This window comes from Candoia aspera, chromosome 4 (genome assembly GCF_035149785.1).
Source record: "Candoia aspera isolate rCanAsp1 chromosome 4, rCanAsp1.hap2, whole genome shotgun sequence".
In the NCBI taxonomy this organism is placed as follows: domain Eukaryota; kingdom Metazoa; phylum Chordata; class Lepidosauria; order Squamata; family Boidae; genus Candoia; species Candoia aspera.
The window spans coordinates 6,651,157-6,671,913 of record NC_086156.1 but is presented as its reverse complement, the minus strand read 5'-3'; the positions used below and the strand labels follow the sequence as shown (position 1 = coordinate 6,671,913).

Sequence of the window (20,757 nt, the reverse complement as noted above, 5' to 3'; positions counted from 1 at the left end):
CTTGTGTTATCCCTTGTATTTTCTTCCTGCCAGACAGCATATATTAAGCAGAAAATGCTGTCCACATTTCTAAAACAGCATGATTGACATTGGCTGGTTATTAGGCTTTTTCAGTGCTTCAGATTTGTTTTCCAAAAAGTGCTTTGGAGTGTACAGGAGTGTGAACATGGTACCCATCTGCTCCACTTTAAATCAGCCTACTCTTTGGGGGGCAGGGGGCGGGGGGGGGCAATCCTTCTGCTGCCCTAGATAGTTGTGGTGTAATTCTGGGAAAATAGCATTATTTTAAGCTAGTGCTTCTCAACTTTAAGATCTGTGGACTTCAACTCCCAACATTCCCCAGCCAGTGGGATTCTGGGAATTGAAGTCCACACATCTTAAAATTGCCGAGGTTGAGAAACGCTGTTTCAAGCGGTTGCAGGCAAGTGCTGTGTTCTCTTTCCTGCACTGTCTGAAGCCTTTTTGGGAGATCAAACTTGAAGAGTTGCACAGGTTAGCGCAAAGGGAGGTGACATAGTAATGTCTTGTTGTTCTGGGCCTCTTTTGAAAAGTTAAGTCCAGGCTATTTGTCTATTGGCTATTGTCCCTGTAGAAAGATGGGCATGGTGGTCACGAGAATGAGGGCTCCCCAACCTACGTGCTTGTCATCTTCATGGTGGGAGCCTTGTGTTAAACATAAGGGATCCATTCTCCTTAGATTTGTACCCACTTCCATTCTGCTTTCTGTACCTCTAACCATTTGGTATCACCCTACAGTCATTAATAGTGCTGATTTTTGGTCCTTCTGTCTGTAAAGTTCATTCAGTGCAGATTCTTACTTGCAAAGAACTCCGTCCATATGTCCAGAATCCCTCCATCCTTTCCTTCAGTTCCTGTTGCCCTTTGCATCACACAGACGACGAAAGTTTTAAAACTTGATTCGGTGTTGGGTGCATTTCAGCCAGTTATTAGGGGATGTATTTTTAGGGATGCGTCATTTAAATGATGAAATGCAGTACCCTGCACATAAAGGGGAAGATAGGGTCTATAAAATAACTCCCACCTGGCCTGGAAAATGTTCATAATCCTCATTACTGGACTGAGCAAGTGCCCGTGGCGAGTTGCCCACCTGCTAATTGCTTTCTGGTCTGTGGCAAGAGAACCAGATCAGCCTCGTGCCAGTTGGCAGTACACTTCAGTGTTTCCTTCCTTCTGCAGTAACTGGAGAACTGGCAGGATCCCAGAAGAAGAGCAGATTTCAGGCTTCTCTGTTCAAGTGGGATGGAGAACAGGGAGTGGGTAGAAATAAGCCCCTGGGAATTGCAGTTGGATTAGCTTTTCTTCTTTCTGCTCTTTGGACATCAGAGCAAAAAACAACGCCTACCAGGGAAGATTTGCCCATCTCTCTGTGAGATGAAGGAAGAAGAGAGCGTGCTTGAAGCTGAGAAATGAGGAGAAAACGAGAAGGGACTGGGAGAACAAATACTTGGGCTTTCGCTGTTTTAAAGAGAAAAAAAGGGGAGAGATGGCAGGAGAGAAAGTAGAAAAACAAGATTTTTTTCTCTCTTGTACAAAGGAAGCTTCCAAGGATGCTGGTGGCCTTTCCTTTTCTAAGTTCCATCATCTAGTCCAGTGTTCCCCAACCTAGAACCCTTCAGATTCACTGGGACTGTAACTGTTGATTGGGGAATCTGGAATTACGCAAATCTGGAAGGCTTATGATTGCAGAGGACTTAGCTTTAGCTAAGCTCTATCTCATACTGCTGAGATTTTGGTAATTCTGCTTAGATGATTGGTGTCCTTCTGTCTTTCGGAGAGATCTTGGGAAATGTCTTCTCAAATTTGTGTCCATGTGTGCATGGGTTCTTGGGACCTCTTCGGACTAGGATCTTGGAGAGGTTGCTTCTGATTCAAAGCTACGGGACGTCACAAAAACTCTAGCACAGCTAAGGTGGCTTAAAATTTAGTCAGAAGGATACCTTTCAGTGTTTTCTCCAGTTACATCCTAAGCCTTCCTCAATCCCCAGTTCCTCTCCTTCAGAGCTTGGACCACAAAACTAACAGTAGACCTAGAGAAAGCCCAAATCTGGAATAGAAAAAATTGCTTGGTTGGCAGGAAGATTTTTTGTCAGGTGTTTCAATGGGCGACCTCAGGTAAAGGAAGAAGACAGACAAGATTCAACTATAAGCATTGATCCAGTGGATGAGTAGAATTGCCCCTAGCCTTGTCTACCCAGGATGTAGCTATGAGGCTGTATTTCCTTTGATCACTAGGGCCAATCTTTGCTCTGCAATCTTTCACTCCCCTTGGTGAACTCTGTATTCTGCAAGGCAAGGCCTTCTTGGTAGATGCGTCCCTACTTCGAAATACCTACATAAGAAAAACCCGTAACTTCTCTTACCTTGTCTGGCCATTGAGTGGCAATTTAAGGTTCCCATTTGAAAAAACAGCATGTTGTTTCCTCCGATTTTGATAACAGTTGTCTGGCTCAAGATACTTTTTTTGGAAGGATTGTTAGCCTGTTTGTATTTGTTTGGTTTACCTGATAATTAAGTTTTCTGTTCTCAGGTCTGTCTTACTCTGCAAGCTTCATATGCCCAGGATGCGTCTGACAATAATAAACGATTCACCAATAATAGTAGTAAACAGATAATGAGGAACAGTCTTGTGCAGGTAGTCCTCGACTTACAACCACAATAGGGACTGGAAAATTCATTGTTAAATGGAGCGGTCATTAAGCAAAGCATCACATGACCGCACCTAATTTAATGAGAATTAAGCAAATCACATGGTCATTAAATGAATCACACAGTTCCCCACTGATTTTGCTTGTTGGAAGCTGGCTGGGAAGATCGCAAATGTTGATCACATGACCCCGGGATGCTGCAACCATTGTAAATACATGCTGGTTGCCAAGTGCCCGAATTTTGACCATGTGACTGTGGGAACGTAGGTGTGAGGACTGGTCATAAATAACTTTTTCAGCGCTGTCATAACTTTGAACAGTAGCTAAATGAATGGTCGTAAGTCGAGGACTACCTGTAATGGTAGGTGCATAGAATTTAGATTTTAGGATACCATTGTTTTCATCTTTTCATCCTCTCTTTTCATTCCTGTCTGCATATATACAATCTTTAGACTACTTTTTGGGGGGGCTCTCTCGGAAAAAAATTCTCTTTTCCTCCTGCAGGTTCTGGCATGAACTTATTGCAGATCCAGGACAAAGTTTGGAATGCAGTCTGCCTTGATGCTTGTGCACCCCAGTTAGAAAAAAAACTGGGCCCACCTGTGCCCTCCAGCAAAATACTGGTATGTGTAACTGTGGAACAGGTAAGGTGAGTGTAACAGTGGGAGAAATCAGAATTAAAATCTGTATGTCCTGCATTTCTTTGGACTGTCAATCGGAACATCTGTGCTCTAGATTTGTTGTTGTTGTTTCTTCGAGTCAGTGCTGAGTCCTGGTGACTGCCTGGACACGTCCCTGCAGTTTTCTTGGCAAGGTTTTTCAGAAATGGTTTGCCATTGCCTCCTTCCTAGGGCTGAGAGGGAGTGACTGGCCCAAGGTCACCCAGCTGGCTTTGTGCCTAAGGCAGCACTAGAACTCACCGTCTCCTGGTGTCTAGCCACTGCACCAAACTGACTCTCACTATAGATTTAAACTGGCTTAAATGGTATCGTTTCTCCTGGCTTGTTCAGGCTTTTTAAAATCATCTGATTCACAGGCACCTTCAGGAGAAATAGTGGCATTTTAAACAATTTCTTATTTGTAATGTTGATCGACTTTGCAAGGAATCTTGTCCATCCATCCATCCATCCATCCATCCATCCATCCATCCATCCACCTTTGCTTAATGAGAATGCTGTTCTATAATGACCAGATGAAAGAGCTTCTGTGGTCAACGTTAGGATGGTTGAATATTATTTTGGAAATTGAAGTTTCCAAGATTGTTTGATGCAGCGGTTGCTTTGAGTTTGCTATAAAAGCAAACCAGGTTAAAAAAAACTGCCTTGTTCCCTGCAATAAGCAAAAATAGATACTAATATTTAATCTCTTGCAAATTCAACCTGGTAGTCATCTTGATTTTCTTCCAAGGGATTTGGGCAATTGTGACTCTGTGAGGTCCCAACATTCTTTGGAGGCGAGCCTAGGTTTCTCGTTAAAAACGCACTGTTCTGAAACCAAATAGCCCTATCATTTGTTTTTAAAAGTAGCTGTTAAATTTCATTCTTTTAGGGTTTAATTTCACCATATTACACTGAACGCTTTGGATTTAATCCTGCCTGCAAAATAGTTGCATTTACTGGAGACAATCCAGGTAAGAAGGTTTAAAATTCTGAGCCTCTCTTTCAGGGCAAGGAACTTTTTTTTCGTTCAATTTAATCTCGTGAAGGCAAGTGAAATGTCTGTATACTTATTCTCTAGGAATCATTTTCTCTAGGAATCATTTCTTCAACCATGTGTTGAAACGTACTTTTCCTGGAGAAATCTTAGTATTTTCTAAATCTAGTGCAGCGTTTCTCAACGTTGGTAACTTTAAGAAGTGTGGACTTCAACTCCCAGAATTCCCCAGCCAGCAATGAATTCCCCAGCCACATGGGGGTGGTAGATAGTAGACAGAGAGTTAAGGATTAGTCCTGTGTCTCCCTCTGCCTGCTCTTGGTCTAAGCAGTGTTTCTCAACCTCAGCAACTTAAAGCTGTGGGGACTTCAACTCCCAGAATTCCCCAGCTAGCAATGCTGGCTGGGGAATTCTGGGAGTTGAAGTCGACACATCTTGAAGTTGCCAAGGTTGAGAAACACTGATCTAGTGCAGTGCAGCCATTCAAAGAAAAGAAGATATTTCAAGTCCTACTATAATCATTAGAAACTCAGTTGATGATTGGTATTTGCAGTCTCACTGGTGTCAGTGAGAATTCAGGGCAGGTAATTTCTTCTTTGTGTACATTGCATAGCCTTTACTTTAACCTGACTTCTTTATTTGAATTTTCAGCGTCTCTGGCCGGAATGAGACTTGCAGAAGGAGACATTGCAGTTAGGTGTCACCATCTTTACTGACTAACATTCATACTGTCAATCTGATTAGGAATCCTTGAGACCCATGTCATCATGACTTCAGAGAGCACTGTTATGTATTCAATCCCATTGATTTTGGTAGAACCGAGGCAGACCTGCTCCTAAGGCTTTCCCTGGGTGATTAGTGACATCTAGAGAAGATGTCACTAATGGATCATGGATGCCAATTTCATGATCTGTTTCAAACAACATAGAAGTGGCCGTTGTTTCGTCTTGGACTGTCCACTAATGGATTTGATTTCTGCTGAAAACAGGATGCTAGTTTTATTTCCCCAAATATATCACGTTCAGCCTTCTCCCACGTACGCCCTATCAGAAATTTGGACTTCAACTCTCAACATCCCCCAGTCAACATGGCCAATGATGCTGGAAATGCTGAGGTTCCAGGACTTCCACTCCCATCATCACTCAGTAAACATAGCCAATGCTGCTGGGTATTTCAGGCCAGTTTGGTGATTCAGGCACACCCCTCTGGTGGGGGGAGATGGGCGGTGACAAATTTTATAAATAAATAATCAACCCATCAATCAATCTGTCTGGTTTGCCTTGTCTTGAGTGTAGACAGCTGCCATAGAAAAATATGGCTTGGACTGAAGCCTATAGGTCAGTGTTTCTCAACCTCGGCAACTTTAAGATGTGTGGACTTCAACTCCCAGAATTCCCCAGCCAGCATGGTTGGCTGTTGAATTCTGGGAGTTGAAGTCCACACGTCTTAAAGTTGTCTAGGTTGAGAAACCCTGCTATAGGTGATGGGAAAGCTTGCCTGGCAATGTGTGACCTGAGTGCTGCTTAAGGCACCAGCTGATGTTGCCCGTATTCATTGATGATTAGGTAGCCATGAATTTACCATAATAAATCCTTAGATTTCATTAGACTTTTCTGCCCTACATTTCATACAAAGGTGACAAGCCAAGCCGATACCCGCAAGAATCCAATTGCTGTAAAGTGTAATTTAAAGATAATTAGCAGGGGAAACAAATGGGGTTGATTTAATTCCCGTATTGCTTTTTATGCTTTTGTGCTAATACCTTGATTGTTTTCTTCCCCAGATTAGCCTCGGCACTAGTGATACCTTGTTTCTCTGGATTAAAGAGCCAAAGCCTGCTTTGGAAGGTCACATTCTCTGCAATCCAGTTGATTCACAAGCATATATGGCCCTACTTTGGTATGTCCCTTCTACTACATGACATATCATGAAAAGTCAGAATTTATGTTATCTATTCTAGCTCTTCAGTGCTTTGGATTTGATCTCCAAAAGATGCTTCAGAGCTCACAAGATGCTTGTGCATCCCCTGCCTGAAACACATGAAAACAGCTCCCCGCTTTCCCTGGATTGCTACGGAGGACAGCTGCTCAATTCTGGGAAAAGGTGGGGGGGCGGCTGCTACAAGCTATTGCAGAATGGATTTTGTATTTCCACTGTTGCTCTGAAGACATGTTGGGATTGTTGGGATATTGTTTTCTGCTACAGAAATTAATGTTATTGAGTACTTCCTTAACTATCGGCAGGGTGAAAAGGTCAAAGTTAATTGTCCTCAGTTTGGGTGTTAATAGCTGCATTGCCTGGGGGAGGGCAGCTCGCTTGTTACTTGTTTAGTTTCGCTTTTGTTTTCCTTGCAGCACAGCCTCTCTTCCTGGTGCTCTCTGAGCATGTGTGAATGCACAAGCCTGTAAATATGTTTTTGTGCTTTCTGTAAATACATCTATTTTTATAGAAATGCCTGGTGTGTGATTTTTCTGATCTCTCGGGCCAAACGCTTTCCAACACTCTGCCAAGAGGGATGACAGTTCTCAAAACCATGCTGTTAAAGTCTAAAGTTGGGGTCTCCAGATTTATGGGGATTGCAATTTGTAGATCAGTCAAGTTGGCTAGAATGTTGAGTACTGCCATCCCAGCCTAGAAGGAACCACGTGGAGAAAGGCCTGTAGTGGGATGGAAATAAATTTAGGTAATTTATTCTATGAAGATAATAGCGTGTATCATTCCCTTATTACAGACCTTTGCATCCTAAGTTGTGTATCAGGGAAGAACCTGATAACTTCACTGGTGAAATTGCAGGAAATAATCAATTTATTCAGATTGTTTACTAATTATCTTTTGCTTAATCTGTAACCGTTAGTAAAATACGTTTTCATTGAAGAAGTTTGATCCCAGTTTTTCTGGGTTTGGATAGCTTGACTACTATTGTTCACTGATGCAATGGAAGCGACCTAAACCTTTTAATTTGCCAAAAACTGGTTGTGTGAAAATAATCCTACATCAGAGATTTAGTAAATTGTATCACAGAGGAGAGTACTTGGTTATATCAGAGCTTCCCCAATTGCAGAGATGTTGAACTCCCATAGTTCCCCATCAGCCACGTTGCCTGGGGGATTATGGGAACTGAAGACAGATACAGTGGCAGTAGGTTCCCATTAGATCTAGTCATTCATTTTTAATACAAGGAGTCCTCGCTTAACGACCACAATTGGGACCAAAATTTCAGTTGCTAAGTGAAGTGGTCATTAAGCAAATCTGACCCGATTTTACAACCTTTTTCATGGTGGACATTAAGTGAATCACTGTGGGCATTAAGTGAGCCATGTGGTCGTTAAAGAGATCAAGCATTTCCCCAATGATTTTGCTTGCCAGAAGCCGGCTGGGATGGTCGAAAACGGTGATCACGTGACCATGGGATGCTGCAACGGTCATAAATGTGAACTGGTTGCCAAGCACCCAAATTGTGATCATGTGACTGTGGGACGCTGCGATGGTCATAAGTATGAGGACCAGTTGTTTTTTTCAGGACTGTTGTAAGTCCGAACCATCACTAAATGAATGGTTGTTAAGCGAGGACTACCTGTACACTTATGTTAAATCATGGTGAAGTCAGGCATCAGGAGGACTTTAATATAAATATATATTTGGCAAACAGGCTTTTTCTTCAGATCTACTACATTGCAGTCCTCCAGATACCTTTTGGTTTTCTAATGTCCAATAATACACCAGTGTTGCTTCAGAATTCTGACTGAACCTCTTGGGGAAATCATATAATACATGGATTATTATTTATTTTAGCTACAAGAACGGTTCCTTGATGAGAGAGAAGGTCCGAGATGAGCTTGCTTTGGGTTCATGGGAAGAATTCTCCAAAGCTCTTGGGTCAACAGCTGCTGGAAATTATGGAAACGTGGGTAGGTATCTTGGAAGATTTTGGATTCTTTTCCCATCCTCCAGCTATGTGGGGCTTATTCCAGGAAAGAAGCAACTGGAGCAGAATCAGTACTTTCTCTTCTGCCAGTCCCATCAGATGTATTGGCTGGAACCAGCTAAGCCATCCTGGACATCTTCCAGATTTGTAGACTCTAATTCTCCAGATTCCCCAGCCAGCTTGTTATTGCTGAGAATTCAGGGAATTGGAATCTGGAAGGCACCCAGTTTGGGGAAGACCGAGGAAAGTGCAGCCAGCAGGAAAGAAAGAGAAATCTTTACTCAGAGCTCACGCCTTTGCAAAATTGGTCCTGCAGATGACGAGAAAGTCCCTGCAGAGCTTTGACGCTGACATGTAATTCTTTGGCGTTATATGTTCATCCCCAAACTGACCTGGAGCCCATAAATAAAGCTAAACCATTTCTTTAGCATTGATGCATGAGCCCAGGGCTGCAACTGTGGTGGGGGGCAAGTGGGGCATGTGCCCCGGGTGCCGTGCTGGGAGGGGCGCCAAAATGAGCACTGGGGGGTGCCAAAATGGGCGTGGAATCCATGTTTGCCCCGGGTTGTGGCCCTGCATGAGCCCACCCATGATGGCTTACTATTAGATGTGAATGCTATACAGATAGTCCTCACTTAGCAACTGCCTCGTTTAGTGACTGTTTGCAGTTATGACAGTGATGAAAAAGTTACTTAGTGACCAATCCTTGTGTTGACAACCTTCGCAGGTCTGTAAAGTAAAGGAAAGCTGAAGGAAGCTCATAAGCACAGTCCTGGTTTCACTTAGTGACTGCTTTGCTGAACGACCAAATTGTAGGTCCCAATTGTGGTCATTAAATGAGGACTACCTGTAGTTTGTTCAGCAAACTGTGATGCAAAAATCTTGGGTGAGGCTGGCATTTATTTGATTTGTAATCCTTTGAAGACTTATTCTTCTTACTGAACATAAGCATGGAGATTTACGTTTTCTAATATTTAATTTAGGTTTCTATTTTGATGTGATGGAAATTACACCAGAAGCTGTGGGAATTCACAGGTTCAACACCCACAATGTCCAGGTAAGAGCCCCTTATATGTTCATTTACGGGTTCTTCTAGATTCCCTATATTTTAAGCACGCTTGTAAAATTGCCAGGTGCTAATTTTGCCTTTCCTGAAATGCAGTCCAAGTCTGTACCTTTATTAATACCAACCAAAATGTCGTAAAAGGATTAGAACTCTTTTGAGGGCTCCAGAATGGATGGACCAGCTTTCCATTGTGAGATGCCCTTAAGATGTTTTAGATTTCAACTCCCAGAATATCCCAATTAATTCACAAATTAACACATGAGTTATGGGCAGTGTTTGAGTTGACATGATCTTCTGGGAGGTTTGCATCTGTGTGACTGAACAATACTTGCAAACTGAAACTGTCCAGTTGTCAAGAAATCTACCAAGGCACCATGATAGGTGCCTCCAGCTGCCCGCCCCAAACAGATTGCATTGGATGCTTGTATGTTTAATTTCTTTTCAGACACCATCGTTCCCAAAGGAAGTGGAAATACGGGCCTTGATTGAAGGACAGTTCATGGCCAAAAGGATCCACGCAGAGAAGCTGGGATATAAAATCTGTGAGTGTGTTTGCACCAGGCCTAACAGGTTATTTGATTAAAGTGGCAAATGTTGTCTTTGAGAAGTGGGTCATTATGTCTTCCCCAGTTTTTTTGTTTTAATATGGTTTTATTGCATTCCTTTTGTAGGAATACATTATATTATTTGATTACAGTGGCATTTATGCTGTATTAGCTAGAGATTATTAATGCTATGATGATTTAGATAACTTAAACCTTTAAAGGTAAGGAAAAAATATTTATATCAATATTAATTATTGTTTCTAAAATGTTAATGTTAATAAACATAAGGTTGTTTAAATTGTACATCTAGAGCTGAATGTAGCATTGATAAACAGCTGCAAAGTGCATTATGGGTAGTCCTCAACTTAAGACCATTTGTTTAGGGACCTTTCGAAGTTATGACGGCACTGAAAAAAGTGACTTATCGCCAGTCCTCACACTTACAACCATTGCAGTGTCCCTGTGGTCACATGATCGAAATTCAGGTGCTTGGCAATTGGCATGTATTTACAATGGTTGCATGATTGTCATTTGCGACCTTCCCAGCTGGATTCTGACAAGCAGAGTCAATAGAGGAAGTGGATTCGCTTAACAACCATGTGATTCACTTAACGGTCATGATGATTCGCTTAATGACCGTGGCAAAAAGGTCATAAAATCAGGTGTGACTCACTTAACAATCGCCTCGCTTAGCAATGGAAGTTCTGGTCCCAATTGTGTTCGTTTAACAGCCCCCTTCTGTGGACACCTCCAAATTAAGGGCTGGTTCACTAGGGAAGATGAGTCTGGTGAATCTACCAAGGAGACCTCATCTTCTTGTCTTCAGAATTGTCTTCAGTCTTCTTCTCATCCATATGACTACTTGAGATTAATGGGATTTAGGCTCTGCATGTTGCTCCCCTTTTTTCAGGCGGGTATGTCCATGGGAAGTCCTTGGTGGGTCCACTCAAGAGAGGATAACCCCATGCTATTAGAAGTGCTTACGTTCTTCCTGCAAGCGTGTTTTGACGACCATGTGTTTTACAGCCCCCGACTTCGCAGGGAGCTCTTAGCAGGCCTGTTAACAGTTTATAGAGGAATAGCATTTCTGTTGTTGGGATTGATCTCTTTGGCTTCTGATGTTTGCACTTGAGGCTGAACCCTAAGTAGGTTTCACTTCAAGCTAAGACCTACTCACTTCATCTTGAAGGCTTGGGCCTTGAGGTATCTGAACTGTTCACGCGTGCTATCTCGGCCGCTTTTCAGCTTCATCTTAGCTTTCTCCTTAGCTGAGGGAGTAAAAATATCAGAAAGTACAAGTAGGAACAAGCTAATTGAATATGCCATGATTTTCCAGATATACCTGAGTTTTGAGGTAGGTTTGTTCTTGACCAGTCCTCATCCGGGCCACAACTAGGGGGGGCAACCGGGGCATGTGCCCCCGGTGCCGCACTGGTGGGGGTGCCAAAATGAGCGCTGGGGGGGCGCCAAAATGGGTGCGGAATCCATGTTTGCCCCGGGTGACACAGACCCTAGTTGCGGCTGTGGTCCTCATCCTAGCTAAATAGAACAGCCAGGTTCTGAAGAAATATACGTTACAGTGTGATATGCCTGAGATATGTAAGTGGGGATGGCTCTTTTCTTAATTCCTTAGAAGCATTTGGCTGCTGAAAGAAAGATTTGGAATAGGCAAAGAGTTGGTCCAATATCCATGGAGAAGATTTCAGGGCAATTTAAATGCTTTCCTCCCAGGGTGTGGTATAAGATCTAGCTATACAAATTCCAAATGTTACGGAAGACTGTTATGGGAATATACAGTAATCTTAATATCGCTCACCTTTTGTCATCAATTCATATTTGGGGGTTGTTTCTGTCCAGGAGAGGGCATTAGATCCCATCTCATTTCTGTTTTATATGTTCATTTGGTCATCTAATCTCTCCTGTTGTTTAATTGTTTGGATGAATTTCACAGCCGGTTTCCAGTTACAGAGTAAAAACTTAACAGCTTTTTTTTCCTGGCAATTAATGTGTTCCTATTATTCTAAGGTGACATAGAAAATTCTTCAGGGATGCCCTGCATCCTATTCAGCATCGGTCTAAAGTAGTGTTTTTCAAACTTGGCAACTTTAAGATGTGTGGACTTCAACTCCCAGAATTCCCCAGCCAGCATGGCTGGCTGGGGAATTCTGGGAGTTGAAGTCCACACATCTTAAAGTTGCCAAGTTTGAAAAACACTGATCTAAAGGGCAGAGTTGTGGTAATAGATAAAGGGGCTGGGTGATGTGGGAGAGCGCAATTAAAATCACTGATATCTAGTTCTTTCTGTTACTAGCTGATTTACAAACATGTATTTCATTTGAGTTTGATCCTGTCCCATCCATTTTTTCCCACAAAATCTACTGTGTGTGGGTTTTTTTTTTTTTTTTTGGTAAGGTGCCTCCCTCCCTTTTGAAAATGAGTCTCTGGCAATTGTAGTCAATGATTTAATTGGATCTACTGTGAGAATGCCTGGAGGCTTTGTTTTTCTGCCTCACTAGAGTTTTGCAAAAGTTCTTAGGGATCAAATTGTTGGGTTGCTAAAAATAAATCCCTCACCAAAGTAACCCAGGCCAAGTGCTGAGAAAATACCATACAGCTACCATACGAGCATATGGAATGTGATGAATTTATTATGCAGATGTGCTAGGCCTGCCTTTTTTGTATAATTTATTCTGCTCTTCCTTGCCCTATGGAAGAAACGTGGAGATCTGCAGGGTGTCATTAAGGTTCATCTATAAAATAGAATTTCGTTCCTCAGTTCATCTCTCACTCTCTTTGAAGAGACTGTCCTTGTGTTTTCAGGTTGATATCAGAAGGCCTATAGCTTGGATACTTTATTCTTCTTTAAAAACGTAAAATGTGCTTTTCAGGACCATCAAGTTGTGTGCCAGAGATCCAGATGGATGCTGATGGGAAAATATGCTGATAATATCTCTGTGGGAAAGGTGAAATTCCTCATGACTTCATAATGTGATAGTGGGGGGATAGTGATAGATCTCCAAATGGAGGTGTTTGACTTATGGACCAGCATTATTTGGCTACAAACGCAATACATTGCTAACTATATAAGTAGTGAAAAGTTTGAAAGGTACCTAACCAAAGGCTCTAAGGCAGCCTTTCTCAACTCTTTGACCCTGGAGGAACCCTTGAAATACTTTTCAGGACTTGGGGAACCCCTGCACATCCAGGCTCAAATATAGGCCAGAAGTTACAAAATTATTATATTCGTTTCCTGGGTAGGCCTGTATAGATGCACTAACAGTGTTCTTAAACTGAAAATAAAGAATGAAACTTACCTCTTTAATGTGAAGTTGCCCAAATTTGAAATCATTTTTTAAATAAACCGTGATCTCCCAGGGAACCCCTAGTGACCTCTTGCAGAACCCGAGGGTGCCATGGAACCCTGGTTGAGAAACCCTGCTCTAAAGCCTTGAATTACGATTATGAAATCTTTCATTCTGGACAGAAGGAGAATTTTCATTTGTAGCACAACTGTCCCTATGTACCATCAGTGGCACTGGTGGGGCAGAAATGCTATAATTCATTGCTGCTTTCCAAGTGTGCTAAGAAGCTAATGGAGATTGAGCTGTCTCCCTAAACCAAACTTCTTCAACCTGGTGCCTTCCAGGTGGGTTGGAATTCACGCTGGTTTTGTTGGGAGTTGGCCCAATACATTTGGAGAGCAAGAAGTTACAGAGGTAAGAAAGATAAGGACTCCCCTGAGTCACCTTGATTGGTGGTGACTTCTCCAGGCCTTTTCTAAAACCATGAAGATTTGTGGCAGGCACTGCTCCTGATGGCAGTCAGTTTCACACACGGTCTAGGCACCGGGTACGAAAATCTTTTCTTATTTTAGAATCTTCCTGCATCGAGCTTCAAGCAGGTAAACCTGAGTGGATCACTCTGAGTTCTACTGTTGCGAAAAAGGGAGCAAAATTTCTTGGTATCCATATTTTCATACCATGCATGATTTTAGATATCTTCCAGGTCTTGCCCTACCCACCTTTGCTTCAAGCTAAACATATTTTTGCACGTTGCTGGTTTTGTAAGTTTACTGCAACATGGAAAAGGCTGTGGGAGGAAATCTAGCCTAAAGACATAACCATTGTCGTTTCATTCATGTTTAGCGCCCCTAATGAGCAATGAACATGGATTCTAAGTAGGAGACATTTTTTGCATATGAAGAATTCAATCTGGGGGGTTTATTTTTCTTTTAAAACTATTCACTTCCCTCCCTCCCTCCTTGGATAGTCCTATAGGGCAGTGTTTCTCAACCTTGGCAATCTTAAGAAGTGTGGACTTCAACTCCCAGAATTCCCCAGCCAGCCAGAATACTGGGAGTTGAAGTCCACACTTCTTAAAGTTACCAAGGTTGAGAAACACTGCTATAGAGTCTTGATGATGGAAGAGGGATACCCTGAGCGGTGTGATCATTTAAAATCGGCAACACAACCAACCTGGTCAGACAAGGAATTTTCCAACACACAGCTAAAGCAAAACCCAACGGCAATGATATCATAGTGACCCTTTCCATATGCCTGATTTGCTATTTTTCTAACTCTTAATTTAACTGGAATCTCACACACTTTGCCCAAGCGGTTCAGAAGTAGAAGATGGTCAGGTTGTATAGTGGGAAATCCTTGGAGCATTTTTTTTTTTTGGAAGATGCTACTAGAAAGTTAGCAGCGTCCCCCAGCTTGGTGCTGGTGCAATGACACCTATAGAGGATGACAGACTTGGGATGGGATACATTTTTTTCTCCATTGCTTCTCCAAGTGGACTGGTGTTGCAATATTTCTGGACCAAATGCTAAAACTTGTCTGACCCTTCCCACTGATCCAGGGGCCTCTTTATCCCAGTATCTGTCTTCGTCCAAAAAGGCCTGGACAATGGGCTTTCTCATATATGTATATGTATATGTATATGTACATATACATACATACACACACGCACACCCACACACATACAGTATATATTTATTAAAGGTTTTTAAGAAGGAGGATTAAAAACTAATATAAAGTAATATAAAGTAAGAAAAAGAAAAGAAAGCTAAGAGAAAGCTAAAAGTCAAAGAAGGGAAAAAAGTAAAAGAAAAATAGAAAAGAAAGAAAAAAGATACAAAGAAATAGCTTCCAATCTTCTTTACAGCAGTAATAAGTACAATTATAAATTTACCTCTTACTCTATATTCACAACATGACTCTCTTCTTTCTATAATCTCTCCTGTCTGATCATCAAAACCATAAATCATCAGTTCATTTTTTTCTGTTTTGCGCAAAAAGTCCATCAGGGGTTTCCAGCCAGCAATAAATGTAGAAATTGTCTTTTCTCTGATCAGAGAAGTTGACGATGAGCTGTCTTGATAAAGTTAAATACCATTCCTCTGCTGAGGTGGAAAACCACCCAAAGAATTTTGAAGGAAGCAATTAAATTGAATTTCCAAAAGCATGCCTGGGCTCTAAAGGCAGATTCCTAATAATTTTGCAAAATTTTGATAGTTTGACAAGGCGAAATCAATTTTTACCGGGTGTATGCATGGTACAAATAAACTGATGAATGTGTCTGTCAGTCTTTAGCTGAGAATGTCACTAATTCAAATGTTACCTTTCCTTCCCATTTCTGCCTGTCCAATCTTCTTGGCCCCCTAACAAGCAACCTGTAGAGAGACTATTGACGGCTGATTTATTGTGATGTGTCAGCTTGTAAGTAGATCCTATTTGTACGAATCAAATCCCTTTCCCACAAGGAAACACTCTGTACCATTTACTTATCCATTTTAATTACAGGTAGGAGAAACACACACACGACTTTTGCATCACAATTGGAGATGCTGAGCTGTTGGTTGGCTGGTAAAGCCTTTGGTTCAACTTGCCATGAATTGAGATTTGCTTATAGAAGACCAACATCCCCCTTGGGTTTGGCAACATTAGAATGAAAGTGGGTGGTGCAAATTCAAGATACTGTGGTTTGCATTTCTAGTCTTTTTGATATTTCTCCAGAAGAACCAGGAAATACAATCAAAATGTACTGAAATGCTAAGTTTTCTTTGAGCCAGGAGGGCTTGTATATATTTATTCAAGGTGCAGGGGGTGGATACAACAGCCTTTCCCAATCTGGTGCTCCAAATGTGTTGGACTTCTGTTCTCATAATGCCCCAGTCAGCATGGCTCATGGTTGCCCCTGCTGGCTAGGAATTGAAGCAGTTTCTAGCTTCACATTCTTCCCCTGTGTAAATATGGACATGGTCCTTCACATTTCTGCCTACTAGTATTATTTGGTATTTTTATTATCTATTATCTGTTTATCCCCCCCCCATAACAATCCTGTGAAGCAGGTTGAACTGAGAGGGAGGGACTGGCCCAAAGTCACACACCTGGCTCAAGAAGGACTAGAATCTGGATCTCCCCAGACCTAATCCATCATGTTCACCACTAGAGTACCCTGTCTCTTGGGCTGAGAAGGAGGGACTGATTCATAATCACTCAGTGAGTTCCTGTGGCTGAGGAGGACTAGAACCTGGTTCTCTCTGCTCCTAGTCCATCACCCTAACCTGGGCTTTCTCAACCTTGGCAACTTTAAGATGTGTGGACTTCAACTCCCAGAATTCCCTAGCCAGCCACGCTGGCTGGGGAATTCTGGGAGTTGAAGTCCACACATCTTAAAGTTGCCAAGGTTGAGAGACCCTGTCCTAACCACTACACCATATTGGCTGTCATGATCAGTGAACAAACCTGGGAGTTGTAGTTCAGTAGCATCTGGGTAGCTCATACATTCCCTCCTCTTGATTTAAAAGATGGGAACTGTTTGGATTTACATGAGCAGCTGCAGCTCTGTAACACGAACTCCGAGTGACAGTGGGAACCAAATCTGCACCAATAGAAGGGAATATCTGTAGCTCAGGGTTGACCTGTGGAGTCCCTGGTGCTCTCTGAGCTTGGTGGTTTGCTTGCAGACATTTCATTACCCAACTAGGTAACATCATCAGTGCTAGAAGGGAGTGGGGTTTGCTCTCTGTCTATATACAGTAGCTTGCCCTGTCAGTGTCGGTGGGGGTGTTGTTCTCTCCAAGATGTTGCCTAGTCAGGCTATGTAACGTCTGCAAGCAAACCACCAAGTTCAGAGAGCACCAAGGACTCCACAACTAAAACTGTATCAAGAGAAATGTGCATTTATTGTGCTTCTTTCTCTTTCTCTCAGAGCAAAAACTTGGTCGTTTTCATATTAAGGCTCAACTTGGTTTCTAGCTCTGTGTATTCATTACCCTGTAATGAAAGCCGGGAACTGCTTGAGTGATCTTTTTATATTAAAAGGGTACTTCAGATTTAAATAGTTCCATTAAATTTATCAAGGGCTCTGAGCATTTGTGTTCCAGATGGAGTCCATCAAGCCAGTTACTAAATGTGTGATTATTTCTGCTACTGTTAATGTGGAGTTCTGGAGAAAGTTCACTCCAACATCTGAGGATGGAATTGGTTGTTAGAGGGGAATGTACAGAAGATTGAAAAAGGCATTTATAGGACCACCACACCAGGGCTGCAAAAATCCAGACAGCCATTAAGTAGCTGCAGAGAATTAGAGTTTTCTGTATCTCTTTGCTTCCAGCCAGATTTTTGCAGCCCAGAGATGGTTGCCCTAATTTCAGGGATTTGCTGCAAAGAATAACGTTTTCCATAACTTTTAAACTAGAGGATGCTTATACTAAAACAAAACAAAACAAAACAGTGGGAACCATGCAGCCCCCAAGCCTTCTGACCACTTCGCTAAATTCAGAAGGATGATTTTCAGAAGTATACACTACAATACCATTTTGACCTGGGTAACACATGAAAATATTGACTATTCTAAAGCCTTTGACTGTGTGGACCATAACAAATTGTGGCAAGTTCTTAGTGGTATGGGGTTACCAAGCCATCTTGTATGCCTCCTGAAGAATCTGTATAACGACCAAGTAGCAACAGTAAGAACAGACCATGGAACAACGGACTGGTTTAAGATTGGGAAAGGAGTACGGCAGGGCTGTATACTCTCACCCTACCTATTCAACTTGTACGCAGAACACATCATGCGACAAGCTGGGCTTGAGGAATCCAAGGCTGGAGTTAAAATCGCTGGAAGAAACATTAACAATCTCAGATATGCAGATGATACCACTTTGATGGCTGAAAGTGAAGAGGAACTGAGGAGCCTTATGATGAAGGTGAAAGAAGAAAGTGCAAAAGCTGGCTTGCAGCTAAACCTCAAAAAAACCAAGATGATGGCAACCAGCTTGATTGATAACTGGCAAATAGAGGGAGAAAACATAGAGGCAGTGAAAGACTTTGTATTTCTAGGTGTGAAGATTACTGCAGATGCTGACTGCAGTCAGGAAATCAGAAGACGCGTAATCCTTGGGAGAAGAGCAATGACAAATCTCGATAAAATAGTTAAGAGCAGAGACATCACACTGACAACAAAGGTCCGCATAGTTAAAGCAATGGTGTTCCTCGTAGTAACATATGGCTGCGAGAGCTGGACCATAAGGAAGGCTGAGAGAAGGAAGATCAATGCTTTTGAACTGTGGTGTTGGAGGAAAATTCTGAGAGTGCCTTGGACTGCAAGAAGATCCAACCAGTCCATCCTCCAGGAAATAAAGCCAGACTGCTCACTTGAGGGAATGATATTAAAGGCAAAACTGAAATACTTTGGCCACATAATGAGAAGACAGGACACCCTGGAGAAGATGCTGATGCTAGGGAGAGTGGAGGGCAAAAGGAAGAGGGGCCGACCAAGGGCAAGGTGGATGGATGATATTCTAGAGGTGATGGACTCGTCCCTGGGGGAGCTGGGGGTGTTGATGACCGACAGGAAGCTCTGGCGTGGGCTGGTCGATGAAGTCACGAAGAATGGCTTTTTCCATTATCCAGACGATATTGGCAATTTGGTCCCTAGTTCCTCTGTCTTTTCTAAACTCAGCTTGTACATCTGGCAATTCTCGCTCCATGAATTGCTGAAGTCTACCTTGCAGGATCTTGAGCATTACCTTGCTGGCATGTGAAATGAGTGCCACTGTTCGATAGTTTGAACATTCTTTAGTGTTTCCCTTTTTTGGTATGGGGATATAAGTTGATTTTTTCCAGTCTGATGGCCATTCTTGTGTTTTCCAAATTTGCTGGGATATAGCATGCATTACCTTGACAGCATCATCTTGCAAGATTTTGAACAGTTCAGCTGGGATGCCGTCGTCTCCTGCTGCCTTGTAATTAGCAATGCTTCTTAAGGCCTATTCAACCTCACTCTTCAGGATGTCTGGCTCTAGCTCACTGACCACACCGTCAAAGCTATCCCCGATATTGTTATCCTTCCTATACAGGTCTTCTGTATATTCTTGCCACCTTTTCTTGATCTCTTCTTCTTCTCTTAGGTCCTTGCCATCTTTGTTTTTGATCATACCCATTTTTGCCTGGAATTTACCTCCGATGTTTCTAATTTTCTGGAAGAGGTCTCTTGTCCTTCCTATTCTATTGTCTTCTTCCACTTCCACACATTGCTTGTTTAAGAATAATTCCTTATCTCTTCTGGCTAACCTCTGGAATTTTGCATTTAATTGGGCATATCTCCCCCTATCACTGTTGCCTTTTGCTTTCCTTCTTTCTTGGGCTACTTCTAGTGTCTCAGCAGACAGCCATTTTGCCTTCTTGGTTTTCTCTTTCTTTGGGATGTATTTTGTTGCTGCCTCCTGAACAATGTTGCGGACTTCTGTCCATAGTTCTTCCGGGACCCTATCTACTAAGTCTAGTCCCTTAAATCTATTCTTCACCTCCACTGCATATTCCTTAGGAATATTAGTGAGCTCATATCTAGCTGATCTGTGGGTCTTCCCTAATCTCTTGAGTCTGATCCTAAATTGTGCAAGAAGAAGTTCGTGATCTGAACTACAGTCAGCTCCAGGCCTTGTTTTTACCGACTGTATAGATGTCCGCCACCTTTGGCTGCAAAGGATGTAGTCAATCTGATTTTGGTGTTGTCCATCTGGTGAAGTCCATGTATAAAGGCTTCTCTTAGGTTGTTGGAAGAGAGTGTTTGTTATGCAGAGTGAGTTGTCTTGGCAGAATTCTATCAGCTTATGTCCTGCTTCATTTTGTTCTCCCAGGCCATGCTTTCCTGTAATTCCAGGTGTCATTTGACTGCCCAACCTAGCATTCCAGTCTCCTGTGATGAAAATAACATCTTTTAGGCGTGTTGTCCAGTAGGTGCTGCAGATCCTCATAGAACTGCTCTACTTCAGCTTCTTCAGCATCTGTGGTTGGGACGTATATTTGGATCACTGTGATGTTAGATGGCTTGCCCTGAATTTGAATTGAGATCATTCTATTGTTTTTTGGATTGTATCCAAGCACTGCTTTAGCCACTTGACTATTAATTATGAAGGCTACTCCATTTCTTCTGTGGTCCTCTTGTCCACAGTAGTAGATCTGGTGGTCATTTGATGTGAAGTGGCCCATTCCAGTCCATTTCAGTTCACTGACACCCAAAATGTCTATCTTTAATCTTGACATCTCCCCAGTAACCACATCCAGTTTGCCCTGGCTCGTAGATCTTACATTCCAGGTTCCAATGGTGTGTTGATCCTTAGAACATTGGATTCGCCGTTCACCACCAGCACCATCGGCAGTTAGCCGTCCTTTCGGCTTTGAGCTAGCTGTGTCATCACGTCTGGGGCTAGTTGAACTCATCCTCTGTTCCTCCCCAGTAGCATTTTGACCATCTTCCGACCTGGGGGTCTCATCTTCCGATGGTATAGCGACATATCTCTGGTTGTACTGATCCATTTAGTTTTCACGGCAAGAATACTGGGGTGGGTTGCCATTACCTTCCCCAGGAATCGTATTTAGTCTGACCTCTCTG

General features: G+C 42.4%; 1 protein-coding gene across 7 annotated transcripts in view; it reads left to right on the top strand.

Moving 5' to 3' along the window:
- The window catches only part of XYLB (xylulokinase), a 103,606-nt gene that overhangs the window by 39,364 nt on the left and 43,485 nt on the right, over nucleotides 1-20,757 (top strand). For 6 of the 7 annotated variants that reach the window (XM_063303342.1, XM_063303341.1, XM_063303338.1 and 3 more), the window contains 7 exons: nucleotides 3,171-3,289; nucleotides 4,215-4,296; nucleotides 4,971-5,011; nucleotides 6,103-6,218; nucleotides 8,112-8,227; nucleotides 9,228-9,301; nucleotides 9,756-9,852. In XM_063303342.1, coding sequence (XP_063159412.1) covers nucleotides 3,171-3,289; nucleotides 4,215-4,296; nucleotides 4,971-5,011; nucleotides 6,103-6,218; nucleotides 8,112-8,227; nucleotides 9,228-9,301; nucleotides 9,756-9,852 — 645 coding nt within the window. Of the gene's footprint in view, nucleotides 1-3,170; nucleotides 3,290-4,214; nucleotides 4,297-4,970; nucleotides 5,012-6,102; nucleotides 6,219-8,111; nucleotides 8,228-9,227; nucleotides 9,302-9,755; nucleotides 9,853-13,501; nucleotides 13,572-20,757 lie in introns of all 7 variants that reach the window. The other variant, XM_063303343.1, reaches the window with a different exon arrangement.